The 19,252-nt window shown below is 45.3% G+C and overlaps 1 protein-coding gene across 2 annotated transcripts in view; it reads left to right on the top strand.

The window, feature by feature from the left end:
• ASTN1 (astrotactin 1) overlaps positions 1 to 19,252 on the top strand; it is a 636,055-nt gene that overhangs the window by 255,277 nt on the left and 361,526 nt on the right. For both annotated transcript variants that reach the window (XM_085601605.1, XM_085601604.1), the window contains exon 2: positions 5,309 to 5,496. In XM_085601605.1, the coding sequence (XP_085457731.1) occupies positions 5,309 to 5,496 (188 nt within the window). The remainder of the gene's footprint in view (positions 1 to 5,308; positions 5,497 to 19,252) is intronic.

The raw sequence follows: 19,252 nt of genomic DNA, 5'->3' as shown, positions 1-19,252 counted from the left end.
ATTATTTGAAGAATTTAAAATGGTCAGGCGGGTGTCCTGGGTTGGCCATACCCAAAAGGCCTTGAGAGGTGATTGTGTTGTGTTAAGCTTTAGGTCCCCCCTATTGGTAGAACGCATCTTGGAGTTGGCAACACACTATGCTCCCTCCCAAGATGAGATTCTGATTTTACCCTTGGGTTATTTCTATAGGCCTGTAAGGGCAGCGACTTTTATGCTGCAACGTGCCCCCTATTGTGTCCCTCAACTAGGCTCCCAGCCAATTAGGTTAAATAATCGTTTCGCTGTTCTTTCCACTTTGGAGGACAACGATTGACAGGGGGATAGCTCTGTGCTGTCCTGGCCTGTTCCAAATGGGAGCTTATTGTGTGCTTGTCGGGAGCCACCTGCCCTCTTGCAACCCACGGAACAAGTCACTGAACTCGTCCCACCTGTTACCCTTGAATCTACAAGTTTACTCCCCGTTTGTTCTACCATTGATCCCAATATGGAGACACAGTTAACAAACCCGCCAAATGTTAGCCACAGTCTATCATTTTCCTCCTGGAACATAGCCGGTCTCCATCCTAAACTGGCTTCTCCTGATTGGGTGGCGTTCGCAGATCAGGTTGATATTTGGTGTTTCCAGGAGACATGGGCGGTGGATCCGATTCATCGTGTAGGGTATGTAAACTATTATAAACCAGCTATTAAGGGTAATAGAGGTAGACCGGTGGGTGGTCTGACAATCTGGGTACGTCAATGCGAGGGTATTGTAGTTAGGGAAGTTCCGACGGACAGTCCCGACATATTGGCCATACATGCTTCCTCTACCAAGGGCCTTAATACTTATATATTTAATACCTATCTTAGGGGAGCTCCTGGGGGTAAATGTCCCCCCTCTGCTTATGTATTGGACCAATTACTCCGTAACACTCCTAGAGTTGGTCACAGGGTGGTGGCAGGTGACTTTAATACCTGTTTCGAACCACTGGGGTCCGACGACGGGCAACTCTCCGAGGCTGAGGATTCTGTGTGGGGAATTCCCCAATTAGAATTAAATCCTATTAGCAAATGGACACAAGCAGCCCTTTTTTTGAAGGGGCTTTGCCTAGAAATGGGGTTGCGGGCTGTCAATGGAAGAACAACTTCGGATAGGGTAGGAAAGATAACCTTCAATAATGGCAGAAGTAGGAGCAGAATTGACTATATTCTGGTTAACTGTGAGCTGTGGGCAGATGTCATCGACATGGTGGTGACGGATAGGTTAGAAAGTGATCATAACCCTTTGATGCTGACCTTATCCGATAGTAGTTTCGCAGGATGCTGTAATGAAGATGAACGCTCTCTGCAGGTGCAAGCCACCCTGTCTAATGATATGAGAAGGGTCCGATGGCCTAAGATTGCCCCCGATCCCTCTGCTCGGGCTGCTAGTAGGGAATTGGTTAATGTTGCTATGTTTAAGCTGTCCTGTTGTGACCCCAAGGAAGAGATCATTAATTCCATTCCGGATATTCATAGTGAATTATTCACAGCCCTTAAAAACTTTTTATTAAAAGTGTCCCAGCCACTGTTAAACCCACTAGTCGGAGGGAAAATTCGTGGTTTGATGCAGGCTGTAGAGAGTCTCGTAAAGCATTAATTTTAGCAATTAAATCTAGGGACCCGTTAACGATTAGGAGTTGTAGAGCTGCATATAAATCTGCCCAAAGTTCAGCAAAGTCCAACTGGGACGAATCACGCTGGCGAGAGCTATATGAGGCATGTGAGGGCAGAAACATGTGCCATTTTTGGCACCTCCTAAAATGGGGTAGGAACCCGCAGGCTATGATTCCAGCCAACCATGCCGAACCTGGCCAGAGGGTTAATTATTTTGAAAACCAGTTTAAGTCCACCAAAACCCCCCAAAATGCCTCGCTGCTATATAGTGATGCAGGAGTATTAGAGTTCACCTCTAGCGAGGTGGTGATAATTTTGAAATCACTCCCGAATGGCAAAGCCCCAGGTCCTGACTGTATCCTTGCTGATTTATTCAAACAGGATCAGGATCTATGGGGACCCTACTTAAAAACTTTAGCTAATGCCCTGCAAAATCGGCCCTGTAACAAAATCGGCTGAAAACCGGCTCAGGCAAAGAACTCGGCGGCACCCCCAACCCCCCGCGGGGGAGGGAGGGGGGCGGCCGAGCACTTTGCCAGTGCCGGTTTTGGTTCCCAGTCCGGCCCTGGGTGTAGGGTCCAGGGCAAAGGGTGGGTTCCCCTATTTAGGTTTACTACTAAGAGACAAGCTCTGACCGAGCAAATAAAATACAGCAATAGTTTATTCGGTCCTTGCAGTCAAGTTGCAAAACGTCTGTAGATTTATATCACGCAGCTTATCACCCATGAGGGTATCCAGCCGTTGTCCATGGGCACGAGGAGATTAAGCGATTTGCCCAGAATCACAGGATGTTGTGCCAACGCCAAGACACGAACCTGGATCCCCAGCTCACGAGTCGGCAGCTCTGAACGCTGCGCCACATCCTAGCCCCAGGAAAGGGAAGTCGTCGTTGTCAATGTTTTATACAGAACCATTCGTTCTTGAAACTTTTTTTCTCTGGCTTGGAAATCTCACCCTTCAGACAAAGAGCAGCACCTTTGATACTTGCACAATTTACTCAGAGAACAAAGAGGTGGACAAAAGAAATTGTGATTCTTTACCCAGCACATTGCCACAAGGGAGTCCTTTCCCCTTAAGAACTGCACTCGCATCCTCGACAAGGCTTCCCATCTCCACCTAGAATGGACATATACAATAAGGTTTCCTACCATTACCTCTGCTAGCATTATCACAGCAGTTTTGCATTGTCTTAGATTAACTCATCAGCCTTTGTTCATTATTAATTTTACCATCTCCTCGACACAATTGCTTCGTTATGACCGTTACTTTGTCAATAATGCCTAATTTTGTCCCTTACCAATAATAATTTTTGTATTTATTAGTTTTTTAAATTAATTAAAAATAACGTTAATAATGTGCTACTAATGTAGTGCGTGTTAAATATTTATTCATAACCACGAGATTAAATTAAATTAAATATATTTCAAATTCATTTTCTCATGCCTAACCTCTAGCACTAGCTCAAGTATATATACAGAATTTAATTGCTTTTTAGTAATTAATTTTATTGAAAATAAATCAAAATCATGATGGGTTCCTAGCCATAACTCTAACCTTAGCTAATATATAGTACCCTCACCATAAATTTAATGCTACTCCTATCCCTAGCAACTCCCTGAAAAGTCAAAGAGCATTTGTCTTTCCAGATGTTCTCGTTTTTTTGTTTTTTTCCCCACCTACCCCATAGAGCGACTATGATTTCTAATCCTTCCCCTCACACAGCCCACTCTGGACCCAGTAGACAAAACATATCTGCAGAGCGTGCAGTTCAGCTGTAGTAGTCTCCCCTTCCCTTATCTTCAGTCCACTGTACAGAAAGGCCGCCATGTATTTACCTATATGTATTGACCCTTTCAATTGAGAAAGCAATATTTCAATAATATCTTGTTTTCCAATATGGTGCTTCGTGCTGGACTTCTGCTGTTTCTAAGCACTGTAAATAAGAGGTGTTACTATTATCCAGTTTAACGGCACCCCATTTACACCCCACAGAGGATTGGAAGTGAGCTTGGAGTCAGCGTATGGCTGTTACCTGAAGAGTAAAATATTAATCTGTAGAGTGAATGATGGAAAGTTACAATAATATGGTAGAGTCTAGTCGGCACATAGGTCATCTAATGGCTAAACTACCTATAGGAGTGAGTGGGGCAGGAGTTGGGGCCTAAAACACCATGGGGCATATCATCAAGGGGCGACAATAATATTATCGCCGCTTTAGAGCCCGTTTTCGGGTGAAAAGCGGCGAAAATATTATCGCATTATCATCAAGGGCACGCTAGCGCGTGATTCCTTGACGTATCGCCCCTTTTTCACACGCCTCACCTCGCATCGATAATGAGATGCAAAAGAGGCGTGGCTGTGAAAACAACATGGGATAATATCGTGAAGGCAACTTCGCGGCATTATCAAGGAAGGTTAGCGATATATAAAATCGCGTTAAGTATGCCTTAACGCAGGAATTTAACATCTGTTAAATTTCTGACTAAGGCATACCTAACATGGGGGGTGGATTGTGTGGCTAAGACCACAGGCCCCATCATCTAGGATATCGCAGTTTTCCACCATGGAAAACGGCGATATCCCAACTATCTCTGGAATTTTTATCGCCTCGGCGATGCGCGTTGTTGATAACGCGCTAAACCGGGTGATAAATTCCAGAGATAGCCGGCGATAAATATGCAAGCGCTAAGCGCGCTTTGTGATATTTATCGCCGGCCCTTGATAATATGCCCCCATACTCGCTGCCCCTTTACCTGCAATGAAGATGAAAATAGGACTAGGGACATTTGGTGAGGAGTAATTGGCCAATATTGGCAAACCCAAGATCACAAAGATTGGCTCTTCATTAGAGTAGTGTAGGTCAGCCCAGGTATTTGTATATATATAGATTTGTGAAGCTTGTGGGAGAGGATTTGTGTGAAGTGTTTCAGCTCATCTGGAAACTCCTGTGTATCCACCGCGAGCCGTAGTTGTCTCACTGAGGGTTGCCTCCTGGTTGTGTGTTTTTTTACCAGCATGACCATATTTTAATGTCTCTGCTGGTACAAAAATTTGGAAAATCACCGATTTGTTTACGCTTATTATTTAAATGGGAAATTTAAAAGTAAATTACTTTAAAATGTGTTCTAGAGTTTTATTAATAATCCCTGAATTATAATTAAAGTAAACAAATATAGAAAACCAATATTAAAATGGAACACGGATGATTTTTTATAAAGACCTATTCAAGTATCGTGTCCAGGCCTTTGCATAATCTTAAAATACAAACAAATGGCTGATAATTTACTCTGACAACGGTGGCAGCCCTAGTCTCATCGCAAACGTTGGTAAAACATATTAGTTCCTGACCCCTCTTCTTAAGATGTCTACCAGGCTTTTGAAATATGAGAAACGCATTTTTAGGGGTGTAGAGGTCTTTAGGGATTTGTCTTCCTGTTTGCTGATTTCTGTATTGTGCCCTGGTTGTTATTGTTTCCCACCTCTCTGTAAGATAGTGTGATTTACAGGACAAGTATATAGTAGTATAAACACTGCTGACGGTCACTGTGGGCACTTGCATGTCTCTTGCTCTGTAGTGCTGGAAAACCCCACAAAGTCTAATGAAGATAGGAGAGATTGTGTGCAGAGTCTGTCACTGGGCATGTGCTAAGCTTTATGCCTCTTGTCCTTCCAGAGATTGCCGGGAATACAGATGACATCCCTTTGGTGAGATGGCGGCAACAGTGGATGGAGAATGGGACCCTCCTCTTTCACATACACCACCAGGATGGTTCGGTCGGCCCGCCCGATCGGGAGCCCACAGAGGAAGCCCAGAGCGAGTCAGCCGAGGAGGAGCTGAGGATTTTGCACATATCCGTCATGGTAGGTTGCCCGTGCCAGAACCTGACACCAGGACACTCCATGCTATTGAGGTAGGGACGGTGGCAGCCTAGAGTGAACATTGAGGGACATGCTCTTTGCCCTTCTATCTAGGACCCTGAAATGGTGTCCAAAAGCCCCAGTGCATGCACCCTCCTTCCTCCTCAGTCAGCTTGGCCAGACCTTCTGTACAATTCTGTTGCTTCAGCTTCACTGTGCTTCAACGTTGTATGCCTTTACGTGCTTGTGCAGTTGTACTCATGCACACAACTGACCAGCGCTTGCATATCCCTCAGCAGTTTTACTTGATCATGCCCAGTCGCAGACCAGTCAGATTGTCTCTGCTAGTTGTCTGCACACTCACCTGTGGGACAGGGATGTTTTAAGGCATGGGCAGAGTGGGCTGTGGCCCAGGGCCCCAGTCTTTCAGGGGGGGGCTGATAGAGCCAGCTGTGTTCTGCAGAATCTTGCCCTGATGACCTTTACTAATTCTCAAACAGATTATTTTGAATACTATTTTTCCTTTAATTTATTTTTATTGTGGGCGACATCTGAGAGTCCAATACAGACATTTTGCAGATAAATGTTGTGTTTATGGTTCATCCAAAATCCATACAAAAAACTTTCTTCAAGATCAATACAGGATCTCACATATAAGAAATGGGAGGGTGTCACAGATATTAGTTGCAGTAATATTAGTGATCTGCTGCTTTGTTACAATATCGAAAACACACATCACTACCCCTAAATATTTGTTGTAAACACATGTAGAATTGGAACAAGTGTGCCTGTTAGTGATCTGGCCAAAGAGGGCTCGAAAGAGCTGAAATTGAATCATGAATTCAAAACTGTTCTCAACAGGGGCCCCCAAAATCCGTTTGGCCCAGGGCCCCCAAAATCCTAAAGGTGTCCCTGCTCTGGGAACTCCAATACTTCCATCCAACCTCATACTTTCCATCCTGAATAAGGAAACACCAGTAGTGCATAAAGATGTTGCTATCTAGTGGTTTAGGAGGCCGGGTGACACGGGATCATGTGCAGGGCCTTTTGCAGTGACTTTTGAATTTATATTTAATTCAGTTGTCCTTTTCTTCCAGTCCTTTCAATTCAGCAAATGCTAAATATCCATATGACCCAGGGTCACGATGGACGGCACAGATCAGAGCAATTGGTTTTAAAATAATCTTTATTAGAACATTAGAATGCTGGGATCTATGTTGAAAACAATGGAGTGCTCCGGGCTTCTAATGGCCCGTAGAAGCCAGGAGCTCCAACATTCCCATGTTTGTTCACCTCTGTTTATGTGAACAAAGGGCTCATGGAGCCACTGGGATTTCAATCCCTTCGGGCTCTGTGAGGCCTTTATTTTATTGCCTCAGAGCCCGCTGTAGCGGCTCTATGGGCCATTAAAGGCCCGCTCCAGTGTTAAAGGTCCAAGCCGTAGGCACCTCTAGGAGTGGGATGTTCTAATAGCCTTAGAGCCGTCTGTAGCAGGCTCTACTGGCCATTAAAGACCCGCTCCCTTGTTAAAGCCCTCGCCTTCAGCTCAGGCCTTTAATGATGGAGCGTGCCTTTAATTGCCGGCAGAGCATTTTTAAAGGGGCATTTCACAATTGCACTGTCATTCTTTATAGTTCCATTCATACAAAAGCTTGAGTCTGTTACTCTATATTGTATTCATTGCCCGTTGAGCCTGGTCAATTTGTCATGTCTCTATTCCATGAAGGCATGCCTGGTTCATTGCACATGCACTGTTATTGACTCGTACTTGTGTTTTCACCACATACATTGCTTTAGATAAACAATTTAACTAAAGTGTGCCGGGATATACAGGTGAGCCAGAGTTGTCAAGTGCCTGAGTCGCAGAAGAGGGGCTCAGGCAGCTCTTGTTGATTGGCTAATATATTGCTATTATCGAGGCCAGCCCTAGTTAGACAAGTTATAATGTATATTTGTAGAAACAGAAATCTAGACTCTTCCAATATTAACCCATCCCTTCTTTACTCATGTGAGTAAGTCAAAGGATGACAGGAGTTCATTGAAGGGAACAGTCACATGAATGAGATAATCAATAGGAGAAGACTTCCCCTCTGCCATATGTCATGCAGGAAGAGCATCATGAGCTTAAGTAACTAGACAACAGGACCGCCTCAACGTGTAATGGCTTGCCCTGTGCGGATATCGCTAGGCCTCAGTATTATCTTCTGCATGGATGTTTCTGCAGTATACAAGTATAAAAGGCTTGTGCTAACCCTTTCCCTCACAATGTGTTTAAATCAGTGATTGCAGGATTCTAATGTGGGCTTAAAATAAAATGAAGCTCTAAAACCTCTTTCCAAGAAGTCTCCGAAAGAGTTAGTTAAGAAAAGCCCTATGATTGTCTATAAACATGTAATATGTATTATCTGTTTCTCTAATGTGATTGGTAAGAAGGGTATATTTAGAAGCAGGTAGTCATTGGACAGAAGTCCTATAGGTCCATGTATGACTTCTTGTACCCTATTGAGAGAGGAAGGTGACCTTCCCAAAGGTGGAGAAGCTCTACCTTTGCTATCTGTTGGACATTATGGGGCAGATTTACAAGCCCCGTGCGCCACTTTTGCATCACTTTTCCCATGTTAAAAGTGATGCAAAAGTGGCGCAAGGGGCTTGTAAATCTGCCCCTATGTTTCTGGAATTAAAGTCAGATCAGCCATCCATTTTTGGCTGGCCGGTCCGCATTGGTTCTGGGATCACCATCTGAGTACAAGGCCACCATTTACATCTTGGCAGGCTTGCAAGAAAAGCCCTCCAAGCTTCCCTGATTTCCTGGAAATAACTATACACACATCACAGACACTTGTAATATTGGGTGCATATTTGCAGTAGCCATATTTGTTGACAATTCCACTATGTCGCACTGCCTTGAAATTGTCATCATGGACATTTCCCCTTCAGAATTATGCAGCTATACTGACTAGTGCCATCAACCGCAGAGAACATATTTCCGCTGTTCATGCTACACTGCATTGGCTACTGGTGAAGGAGCATATTGTCTTTAAATCATTCTGGTCAGCAAAGCCTTTTTCTCTTCTAAAAGCTCACCACTCTCTCATTGTTTTAAGTGAGAGGGGTGGCTACAACTATATAAATATGGGGTGGCGCTACAGCACCAAACTCACCATATACTACTCCCCTGGTGCGCACCTTTCTACCGATCGGTGTCCATGAGCAGGAAAGGGAAGGACTTCCTTCCTGCTCAGTGGACACCAATACAACCAGTCCTGGAGCTGCTCTCATGCTGAGAGCAGGTCCAGCATTGGTGGAAGCAAGCTAACCCAGCGCTCATTTTAAGGCTGGGGGCCTGTGCCTGGAATCCTCAAGCTGTTTCTAATCCAGGGACTGCTGGTTGCGCACTGCGCATGTTGGGCTGGCAGTAGCAATAGAGCCAGCCATTCCGACATATGCACTGCAGGGGCACCTGTAATCCTGCAATTGCAAGATTCAGCCCTGCCCCCAGCCCTCGCACTGTGGTGTTTAAGTAAAATGCCATTGACATGCCATTTTAATTATTCGTGTGTGCCTGCTGCGCTCGCAGCAGGCGGGGCAATGCTCCACCGCTCAAACAGAGGAGCCGCCCCTGTTAAGCAATATTGACCCTGCCATGCACTAAGCTCTGCAAACCGCTATCTTCTCACAACCCCAAAATCCTGTCTAAAATCTGTTGGAAATAAAGCTTTTTCTATCACAGCTGAAGCAAGATGGAATGTGCGGCTTCTTTTTCTCCATTCGGAACGGGTGCTACTGAAGTTCAGAAGGCTACTGAGAACCTGGCTATCCACTGATCACCGTTGCCTTTTGTAGCCTTTAGTCGTTTTGTACTCTTCTTAAGAATCTTTGGTTTTTAGCTTAATGATACTCTAGTACACATGATACAAAAACTTAAATACAAATAAATATACAAAATACAGTCTTGCTGAGCCACCCTCTTAAAACACTTTTATCATACATTTGACAAAAATAGTGTTTTTGTCAACAAACCAAAAACAGTTTTCTAGGTTCTATCTCACTTACATTTCTTTTATCCCCAAGCTTGCCCTGCAGTAGCTTCATTGGTGCTCTGTAACACTATATGACTCTTTGTTGAGTAGAAGGGCTTCACCATACGACCAGGGGTGTAGATACCATTGGTGCATCAGGATCAGAGTCATTGGGTCCCCCAGGGGCCCATTGAGCCCTGATAATTGCTGTATTTAACTACCCCAAAAGCACCAGGGCATTCTTACTATGCCACTGCATTTGGTAAAGCATGGTGGCGAATGACAAGCTACATGTTCTGCCCATAAGCCCAAATATTCCCTAACTGCTCCTCATTTCCCTTTTGCCTCATCTCACATACAAACACGCGGGATTTATGGGCAAAGCTAAAATCTCCAGATCAACCTATTGACCCAGTCCCACCCGACCATCAACTGCCCTTCCAAAACTATTTACAGACTTGACATCAAAGCTTATAAATTTGTTGCTCAGGCTTGTACTATTGCCTGAACATTTAATCATTCTATCGCCACCTATTTTTTAAAGTAAGCATTGTCAAAGCTAACAGGTCTTGCCTTTGATACTGGGTAATGACCTACTGGATTTACCATTCTTTTCCCTCAGATGGTTAAGTATGCCACAATCATTACACGATAGCTGCTGTGCATCCACATTCATGCTTGGCAGCCATCTTGAAACGATCTGGCACTGTGAGGTACCACAAGGTTCACAGCTCTCATTATCTTGCCCGTTTACCGTATTCAATTTTTGTGTAAGGTAATTCGTGGGCGGGACCTCCTCTTTCATAATTTCATGGATGACCCGCAGATTGTGGTGGACATGGAAGTGTTCTTTGCCTTATACAGGGCAATTCTGACATCTGATTGAAATCAGTGAGTGAATGGAAAGTTGCTGGCTTCAACAGAACATCCAAAAGACATAAATCATTAATTTATGGGTTTCCCACCACTGGGCAACAGCAGTAAATTGTATTTACAATGCTGGATCAACATCTCCAACCTTTATCTAGACTGAAAACCTTAGGGGACACCTGGGACGCCAAGTTGAGTGTGAAGATACAGGTCAGCATTCCCACCAGCAGTGTTTTCATTGCAATCGCCTTCCTCAGGAGCATAACGCATTTGATTATTTTATCACTCAATAGTGGTTTGGTGACCTTTGGTGAATTTCAGACTGGATTGTCTGACATTCCTATAACTAAGGGTTTATAAAGAGCTGCTAAAAAATCTAGAGGCCTCCCTAATTTCTGCAGTCAGGCTAGCATCAGTTCTGAGGAAACAAGGCCATGTGTCAGCTGCTAGGAAGGAACCTGGACTGGTTTCGCATGGAAGACCGAATCTAATTCGTGAGCATGTTATGTTGATGCACTCATGGACCTGCACCTCAATACCTGAGGAAGTAAACCTTTCTACCTCTCGCCGGGTACCAGATGGCCTCATCCAGCTCATTTTTGCCTTACTCCAGTGGCATGTCGAAACATTTTCAGTCCAGGGGTCAATCTATGGAATTTCCTTCTCATGGACCGTGGTCTTCAGCCATCTCACCAGAGCTATCATTGTCTTTGTAATCTTAGTCCACCCATAGATCAGCACCCAGAGGCTTTCAAAGAGAAAGTACACTTTATAAATGTTGTCAGCATATTTCCGTTGGAGCCTGATCAGTGGACGCTTCCTAGCATCAAACCTACAACAGAGCGGATTGCGGTGTCTGTCACCACCCGAAAGCTATCTCATTGCACTGTCTTTACCCAGTTTATGGGTGCACAAAGTTAAACACATGTTTTTTGCAACCTTTGCAGAGTTATATGGAAATCTTTGCAACTTTGGGACAGTTGGGACGTTTTTACCTTTGCCTTTTATGCATATAAATAATCTGCAAATGGTAAATTTGCAGATAAAAAGTCTGCTAACATTTGCCATTCTGCATAGAAAATCTTCACAAAACACAAACTCGTAGTGAAATATTCTGCAAACATTTTTCCAGAGGAAGAGAGTGGGTAGTATGGGGTAGCCGGGGGGGGGGGGGGGGGGGGGGGTTGGTGGTGATGCGGGGAATAGGGTCAGATAGGGAGAGGCACAAATGACTAAGTTACGAGAGACAAGGGCTGCATATGGGGTGGTCCTCAGACAGAACAGCAGTAGGGACGTTTATAATGCGACGAGGTGCTGCCAGGGTCAGACTGGCCTATAGTGCAATCACGCAGTGCCTGAAGGCCTGGTCGAACAGGTGAGTGCATGGGCTTTTTTTTGGCTGTTTGTGTGTCCATTTTATGGACTTCCAGGCTGGTTTTTACTGTTAATTTCTCTGATATTAAAACAATCATTGCCTGCAGCAAGCACACATCCATGCAGACTTCCATAACTCACAAAATACCTATATAGCTCGTCTTACAAAGTTCAAAACTGCCTGAATTTGAAAACCATGGGCCACTTTTTTAGCTTTCTAATTCACTAATGTCAGACACTCTTATTTTTGTGCTCGAGCCTATTTTCTGTCCCAGTCCAACCCTGGGCACTGCTTGAAAAATGAGTCTTCTTCTCCTTCCAGAAGTGCAGAAGGTGTGGCGCGTGCTGTGTTTCTACTGGGACAGTGTAACACATTCTGGGTGTTTAGGTAAAGGCCTGGGCCCATATTTCTAAAAAATTCATGCAACACAGCAAGCCACCTTGCTGCGCTGTGTGAAAGGGAAAAGGCAGCAATGTGTTGTATTTACCATTATATTCCACATTCCTGACCTTTCCCAGTGCTGGCGCACTTTTGGCTGCTTTGCGCCAATGCAGGCATCCTGGCGTCATGTTGCAAGGGTGCCTGTGTTGCATACATGATTGTTTTTGTGCAGGAAAGGGTACCTTCCTGTCCAAAAACAATCCTTTGCAGCATTTTCCTCTTTTTATGCGCACACTTAAAAAAACAGAAGAAACAACAAGGTGAAATAAAGATATTTCTCCTGCTGACGCCTCTGGTAGGGAGTTGCACAATTCTGACACCTTCCCAGGTCTACCAGTGTAGGTAAATCTGTAATGTGTCAGAATACACTGGTGGATGCGTAGGAACACCCACGCTCCACCCATCGAACGCCTCCCTGCCGCAGAGCAACGCGAGGTAACGATTTTCAGTGTCTTGCGACATTCGAGATTTATCAAGCCACACAGGGCTACACATGGTGGCCTTGCGTGGCTTGATACATTTCATTTAGGTTTTCTATTGCCCTTGTGCAAGGGCGACGCAAACCCTTGATAAATCTGGGCACACGCCTCTTGTCTTTTCCTTCTTACATTTCCTTCTTTCCAGTCTGGAGATGTTACTGCCGTGAGTTGTGCATCTTGCGCCAGAGGTCACGGTTTTGTGAAGGACAAACACGACTGTCAATCCGTTTAGTAGACCGGAGTTCCTTGCTGTGATCCATGGCACTAAAAGGGTCAAAGCATCTTTTTGTGGACCACAGAAACCTCGTCACTCCCCACACCCCCCCACAACTCATGCACTCGCATGCCCTGCCCAGGGATCTTGGCAAGTCTGGCTGGCACCAGGCTGCCTCTTTCCCCTCTAATATGTCTAAGGTTTTCTTTTAATGCCAAGACTGTTTAATGGGCCGTGCTTGGAGATGCCAGCGGGGACGCGGCCATGAGCATGCCATCCTCGGATGTTCACCTGCCTGGCAGGGGCCTGAGCCAAGATTAATGACTAGTGCTAAGGTAATGTGTGGGGCAGGGCTGTCAGACAGTGGTGTGGGCAGAGATGGAGCCGGGCTGTCTGAGAGTTGTGGACAGTGGTGAAACAGGAGACCGGTGGAGAGGCACAGTCCATGGTGGAGTCGCTGGAAATGGGAAGATGTGAGGGGGACAAAGGGTGAGGGTGTTTCCACCAGACTATCACTTTTTAAATATCAAACTTCAAAAATATTCTGTTCAGAATTCGGACTACCAACATATTTTTGTGGCAAGTATATATTGATAAGTCTAGGTTTACTATACCTAATTCCTCATGTATCATCTTAATCTATTCATATTTTCAAGGAAGGTAGATGTGGAGCATAGCAAGTCTATACTCAATAATTAAACCTTCATAATAATTTGATATTCTGGCCTCAATATTTTGTATGTCAATATTTTTGTACTCAGTATTCTGACTTTGAACCATCCAGGGGGTGAGATGTGCCCGCTGACGTATCAGAGTTGTGCAGGGTGGTGCAAAGAGGAATGTAGATTCGAGAGCAGCCCGAGGGCCCAGAAAAGGGCAGTGGTGGCACCACTAGGTCTGGGATGGCAAGAAGAGAGGTGGCAAGTGATGGAGCTGGCATATTAGGGGGAGACGTGGGCAGCGATGGAGCTGAAATGGCATGGTGCCGGCAGCATTAGAGACTGAAAACCAGAGTGAAGACCTAGCAGGAGTTGAGACAGTCGTGAGGGTAGAACCAGGCTACTAGGGAGAGGCGCGCTCAGCAGCGAAGAGGGAAGCCAGGACAATGCATGGACGGTGGTGGAGCAGGAACTCAAGGAGAGGTTTGGGCTGGAAAGTGTCAGGGAAGACTGGCACGGGCATCCAGGGGCCTGGATGATTGAACAGTGGCACCAGATGTTAGGGCAGAGGGCAGTGCCAGTAGTGGTGCAAGCAGTACTGAATTCAGAAAGATAGGAACTGGCAGTGCTTAGCTGGTGTTAGATACTTGGGCAGTAGCTAGGTGCCATGAGGAGGAAAGGGCAGCAATGTAGCTTGCAAAGTAGGCATGGACTGTTGTCCGGTTTCCGATAAGGTGGGCCCACTGGCAAATCTGCCGTCCCATAATCTGTTAGCGGTGCAGTGAGAAATACAACGCCAACGGCAAGATCGGGGGACTATAGGGAAAGGGCAGTAGGAATAAGAGTGAGATGGGATGGGATTGGAATTGTCCCGGTACTGTGGGCACGGCCTCTTTCTCAGGATTTTTGTACAGCAAGAGGAATAGGGAAACCAGCTAAGCCGAAGGGGAAAACAACATTTACGAAAGAGAATATAATTGAGAGACAAGTAAAGCCATAAGGAGTGAAGGAAAGGCTTACCAGCTTCTCTGGCGGATGGTGCAAGGACGATCCTTTGACAGACTGGGTACCAGTAACGGCCCGTGCAGGTAAGAGCGGTGGGCCAGGTGGGGGGTATTTCGACAGACCACGACGAGGGAACCCTTGAAACCAGAACAAATGAAGGTAACCCCTGAGAAGGAAGCACAATTAAAGGCACCACTAAAGGCAAGACACATAAGACCTAGGGCGGAAAGGACACAAGGTCTAAACCAAGGGTAGGGTTCTCCAAAGACGGTCCTGGAGGGCTGAATTCAGGCCAGATTTTTAGCATAGCCCCATTTAGATAAATGTAGTTATCCTAAAATTCTGGCATGGAACGGCCCCCAGATGTCAACCTTATTGAGGCGCTGTTAAAAAAAAGTCACGAGTGAATGTGCAATAACTTTCACATTAAATATGTGGAATTTCTTTTTAAGGTAATGGTGTGGGAGGGAGATTATGATGTCTGAAGTGCTACGGATATGCCCAGACGTGGACATCGAGCTCACTCTGCCGTGGAAGAACCAAGCTACATCCTACTGACAAGGACCAAATCGGCCAAACCCATCTCAAAGGACCATTGCCTGGCTGTTCAGGGTGGACTGTTCCCATGAAGGGCAGGGCCACAACTCATCTGCACAGTGTGTCTCTGTCCAGACAGCCACCAGGGTGAAAAACAATGGACCAACATGTGGAACTAGTGATCTTCAGTGGGCCAACAACATTTAAGAACCCCGTTACTTTGCTGTGATTTTGTCATCTGAACTAATTATGACAAATGTATGTACCATAACCAGAGGGCACAGTGTTACATCTGTGCAGTGAGATAGAACCACACTATCTAGGCTTGAGAGTGTTCCCCCATCTGTTTAACCCTCCAATGGGAATCTAGAGTGACATCAATAAGACATTAAACATGTGTTTCTCAAGTCAGTCACACTGCACTGTGGTAAATACAAGGATTTTTAATACTATCAAATGTATGGATCTGAGTTTATTAGTACACTTGTTCCAAATGGGATATGTTACCATATATACAAGAAATAAATGAGTCAGATAAAGACACATATGAAGCTCAAGGGGGGAGACTGGGATTGGAAAGAATACTAATTAAAAAGAGGCACAGCAGGAGAGCTAGGATGAGAGAGGGGGGCAGGGCTGCAACTCAGATTAGAGAGGAGAGAGGGGCGGAGAAAGGGGGGGAAGAGGGGGAGAGAGGAGGGGAGGGATGTGAGAAGGAGCGAGAGTAGATACTGTCTGAAATGTGCGTCTGCAAAGAAAGACGTTTCAGCCCTGCAGCCCCCATCCCTTCCCCTGTGCCCCCACAAGAGTCTTTCTTCTCAGGGAGAGATTAAAAATAGATGGTTGATGGGGGAGCCAGCATGAAAGCCGGCCGGGTCTCCTGCAGAGCCAGGGCCCTCTTCAAAAGCGGGAAGAGAAGCACCGCGCCTGTGTGGGCAGGAGAGATAGACTGTGCCTGCTGGTAGCCCTGTGCTCTGGAGAGGGAGGCTGGCCTTGTAAGCACACCAGTACTCTGATCCTGGAGGCGGGAGCGTAGCTAACAATAGTGCAGCACGTGCAGTGGCACCGGCTCCCGGGAGGGTCAGGGGCCTACTGAATCCTGACCATAGCTGTATTCTTAAGTGACATACCAGAGGATGGGGGCCCCTGTTCCTTTTTTTGCACCAGTGTCCTTGGCACCCTTGCTATGGTACTGTTGCGGTGGGAGGGTGTGTGGCAGACCATGTCAGAGATGTTCTAAGGAATGGATAAAGTGGGCGATTGCAAAGGACCATCACCTTCCGTGAGCTTTTTCTCTATTTAACTATTGTCTAGTCTACTTCTCTTGTGCAAAATTCTCACCCTCTCTGCCTACCGTTACCTCTAACTCTGTCTGTCTAAAGCAGTATCTTCTTACGATTATTGGGGGGCCTCGGGCGTGAAATAGCTCAACTGAGTTTGTGTGACCTTGTCAAAAAGCAACATATAATTTAGCATTGTTTGCAATCATTTGGGCTTAAATTATCAGGAAATGGGAAATGACATTAAAATAGGTCCATACAGGAGCCCCCAAATTATGATTTGTCCGGGCCCCCCACAATCCCTAAGATGACACCGTCTGCCCTCTGTGCAAGTCTCCTTTACCTTAGAGCAGTTGTCTTTAAGTTTGTATGCCCCCACTTGCAAAAGCTAAACTGCTAATTTTTATGACAATAAATAGGTAAAATGTCAAATATGTTCCGGGACAGCATCTCATGCCTCACTGAACACCCTCTCATGCACCCTCCCCTTATATCTGCAAGAGGCAAGCCCCATAGTCCAAGAGAAATATTCCAGGATTGGACAATTCATTGCTGCAAGGTTTAGCTTTTCTTTGGAAAAGGTATTAATGACATGTTTGGCACCCTGAAATATAAAGTTCTACTGTTTCCTTTCATACAGCAGGCCCCTATTCTTAGACCTAAGTCCAGTCTGACCATTAGACTTGTCTCATTCCTGTCCTATAAGATTGCTATATAAGTCTAGATCATTAGGAACGATCAGGTTTCCTGCTACAGAAGAATTGGAGGATCATGTGGGTGTCATCTCTGGCAGCGATGAGTGCTGGTTCTGCACTCTAATTGGGCCTGTATCTGTACTAAGTGAGGTCAAGGAGCTCGAGGTTGCTGAGGTGGTCAGTGAGGCATGGGTTGATTAGTTTCGCTAAGACCTCAGCTGGGTATGGTAAAAGGAAGATGGGTCTGTAGTTCAAGAATGTGGCTGAGTCAGCGGATAGTTTCTTGAACAGGGTTGTCATTGTAGCATGTTTCCAGATATCCGGGAATGTGGTTGAGCTGATGGAGGCGTTGAGGATGCGTGTTATTGCTTCGCTAATCGGTACGGAACCTTTGGTGAAGGCTCGGTGGGCGCAAGCGCCAGAAGGAGCCTCCGAGTGGATGGTCTTCATGGTAGCTGCAGTTTTGACTGTGGCAATGGCGGGCTATGAGGTGATATCGGGCTATGAGGTCATGTTTTGCACTTCAGTCATGATGGGAAGTTGAGTTGTGATGGTGATCCAGTTGAAGTTGCTTACATGGAGGTGATTTTGTTACAGAAGAATTCCGAGAGCTTATTGCAAAGGTCTGATTGTGCATAGTTGTCTGGTAAATGTATTCTCCCGAAGCATCCCTGGATGGCAGCCTTTTTTTCAAAAGCACCGGTGTTCTCACCCAGCTGAAACATAAAACACATGATCACAGAGCAGTCCACAAAGGGCAAATCAAACATTTATGCAATTATTAGGAAATCAGTATTTCTGCAGCATATAGATTAGATCACCAGAGAAATCAGACGCACAAAATATTATATTGCATGTGAGTCAAAGTGCTATTCCCTGTAGGATACCAATTTGCCAACTTGTCTGCAGTGTCTCTAAATCTGAATGAATAACTATCGTTATCCGAGAGAAAAATCTATAGAAAGAGAGAGCTTAAAAGAGTCACAGCTGGTGTCTGCCTTTAAAAAAGGACAAGAATGGTATCTGCTGCCTGTCTTATTACTGCAGCCGTGAAGACCCCTGTTGCTGCTGAAGAAGAGAGACTCGAGCTGTTGTAGATAAAGCAAATTAAATTCTCTCGGTTGACATCTGCTTGCAGCTCTCGCCCTTTTTTGCTGTAAGGTTAACAGCTTGCCAGCTGCTTTCAAGTGATTTTTAGTTCTGGATCTTATCAGCGTGGCTGTCGGGCACCCCTGTTGTTTATGATATGCATAGAATGAGCTAAGGATCCGCCTCCTTTCAAGCACTGACTTACTTTGACCAGCCCCTTTCAATCATTGACTTAAGATTTCGTCAGTCTCTACTGGTGTATCCTTCCGCTTCCACTCCAGTGCTTGCATTGAACTGCACGGGGGACTATTTTACTACTGTAATCCTCTCTGGCCACTGCTGCTGAGAAGCTTGCATGCACGTTGCTCCAATGTACAAATGCTGCATCTGTGGCACATTAAACCGAGGCCTATTGGCTTTGCCAATGCTTGTTTTTCTATGCCACTTGTTGAACAATATAGGGTCTTTCAATACATTGAAACCTCTGAGAAAACTACACTAATTCCCATTACAAGTGTTTCTGAACCTTAATCTGTACATTATCCAATGTGTACTTCAAGTGATTCGTACAACGTCTTTTTTATTGTTTAAATAGGAAAGTTTTGAAGACAAGGACAAATTAAAGCTTTGCTACTGGAGATGTGACTGACTGGCTCAAGCGAAAATGGGATTATCATATTTTTTTTGCTGGCTTGCAATGATCTTGCTTTGAGTACATCAGTCTCCCTCTCTTACACAAGAATCTAGTTTCCTGAGTTGTAAAGCTTCTTGTAGTTTCATTTGCTGGCTTGTCTTGTCACACTCCATCCCCTAGCATATTTGGGTAGTGTTAAACACGGGGTAGTGTGGTGCAGAGCGGGGGGGCAAACTCCGGAGGAAATGTGTAAAGCATCCACGCAGCACACACAGGCGACACACGAGGCACACTACAAAAAGAGACCACACCAGTTTAGGTGCGAAAAACAGCATATGTATTATGCAGAACACGTTGTAGAACCATCACAGGTGCATATACATTGTGCCAACCGGCACTGGGTAGTACTTTACATGGGGATTATTTACAGGGCAGCGCCAATCGAGTCATCACGAGTCATCA

Source organism: Triturus cristatus, chromosome 4_2 (assembly GCF_964204655.1).
Source record: "Triturus cristatus chromosome 4_2, aTriCri1.1, whole genome shotgun sequence".
NCBI classification, from domain to species: Eukaryota; Metazoa; Chordata; class Amphibia; order Caudata; family Salamandridae; genus Triturus; species Triturus cristatus.
The sequence above is the reverse complement of the archived record's forward strand: the minus strand, read 5'-3'. Positions and strand labels throughout refer to the sequence as shown.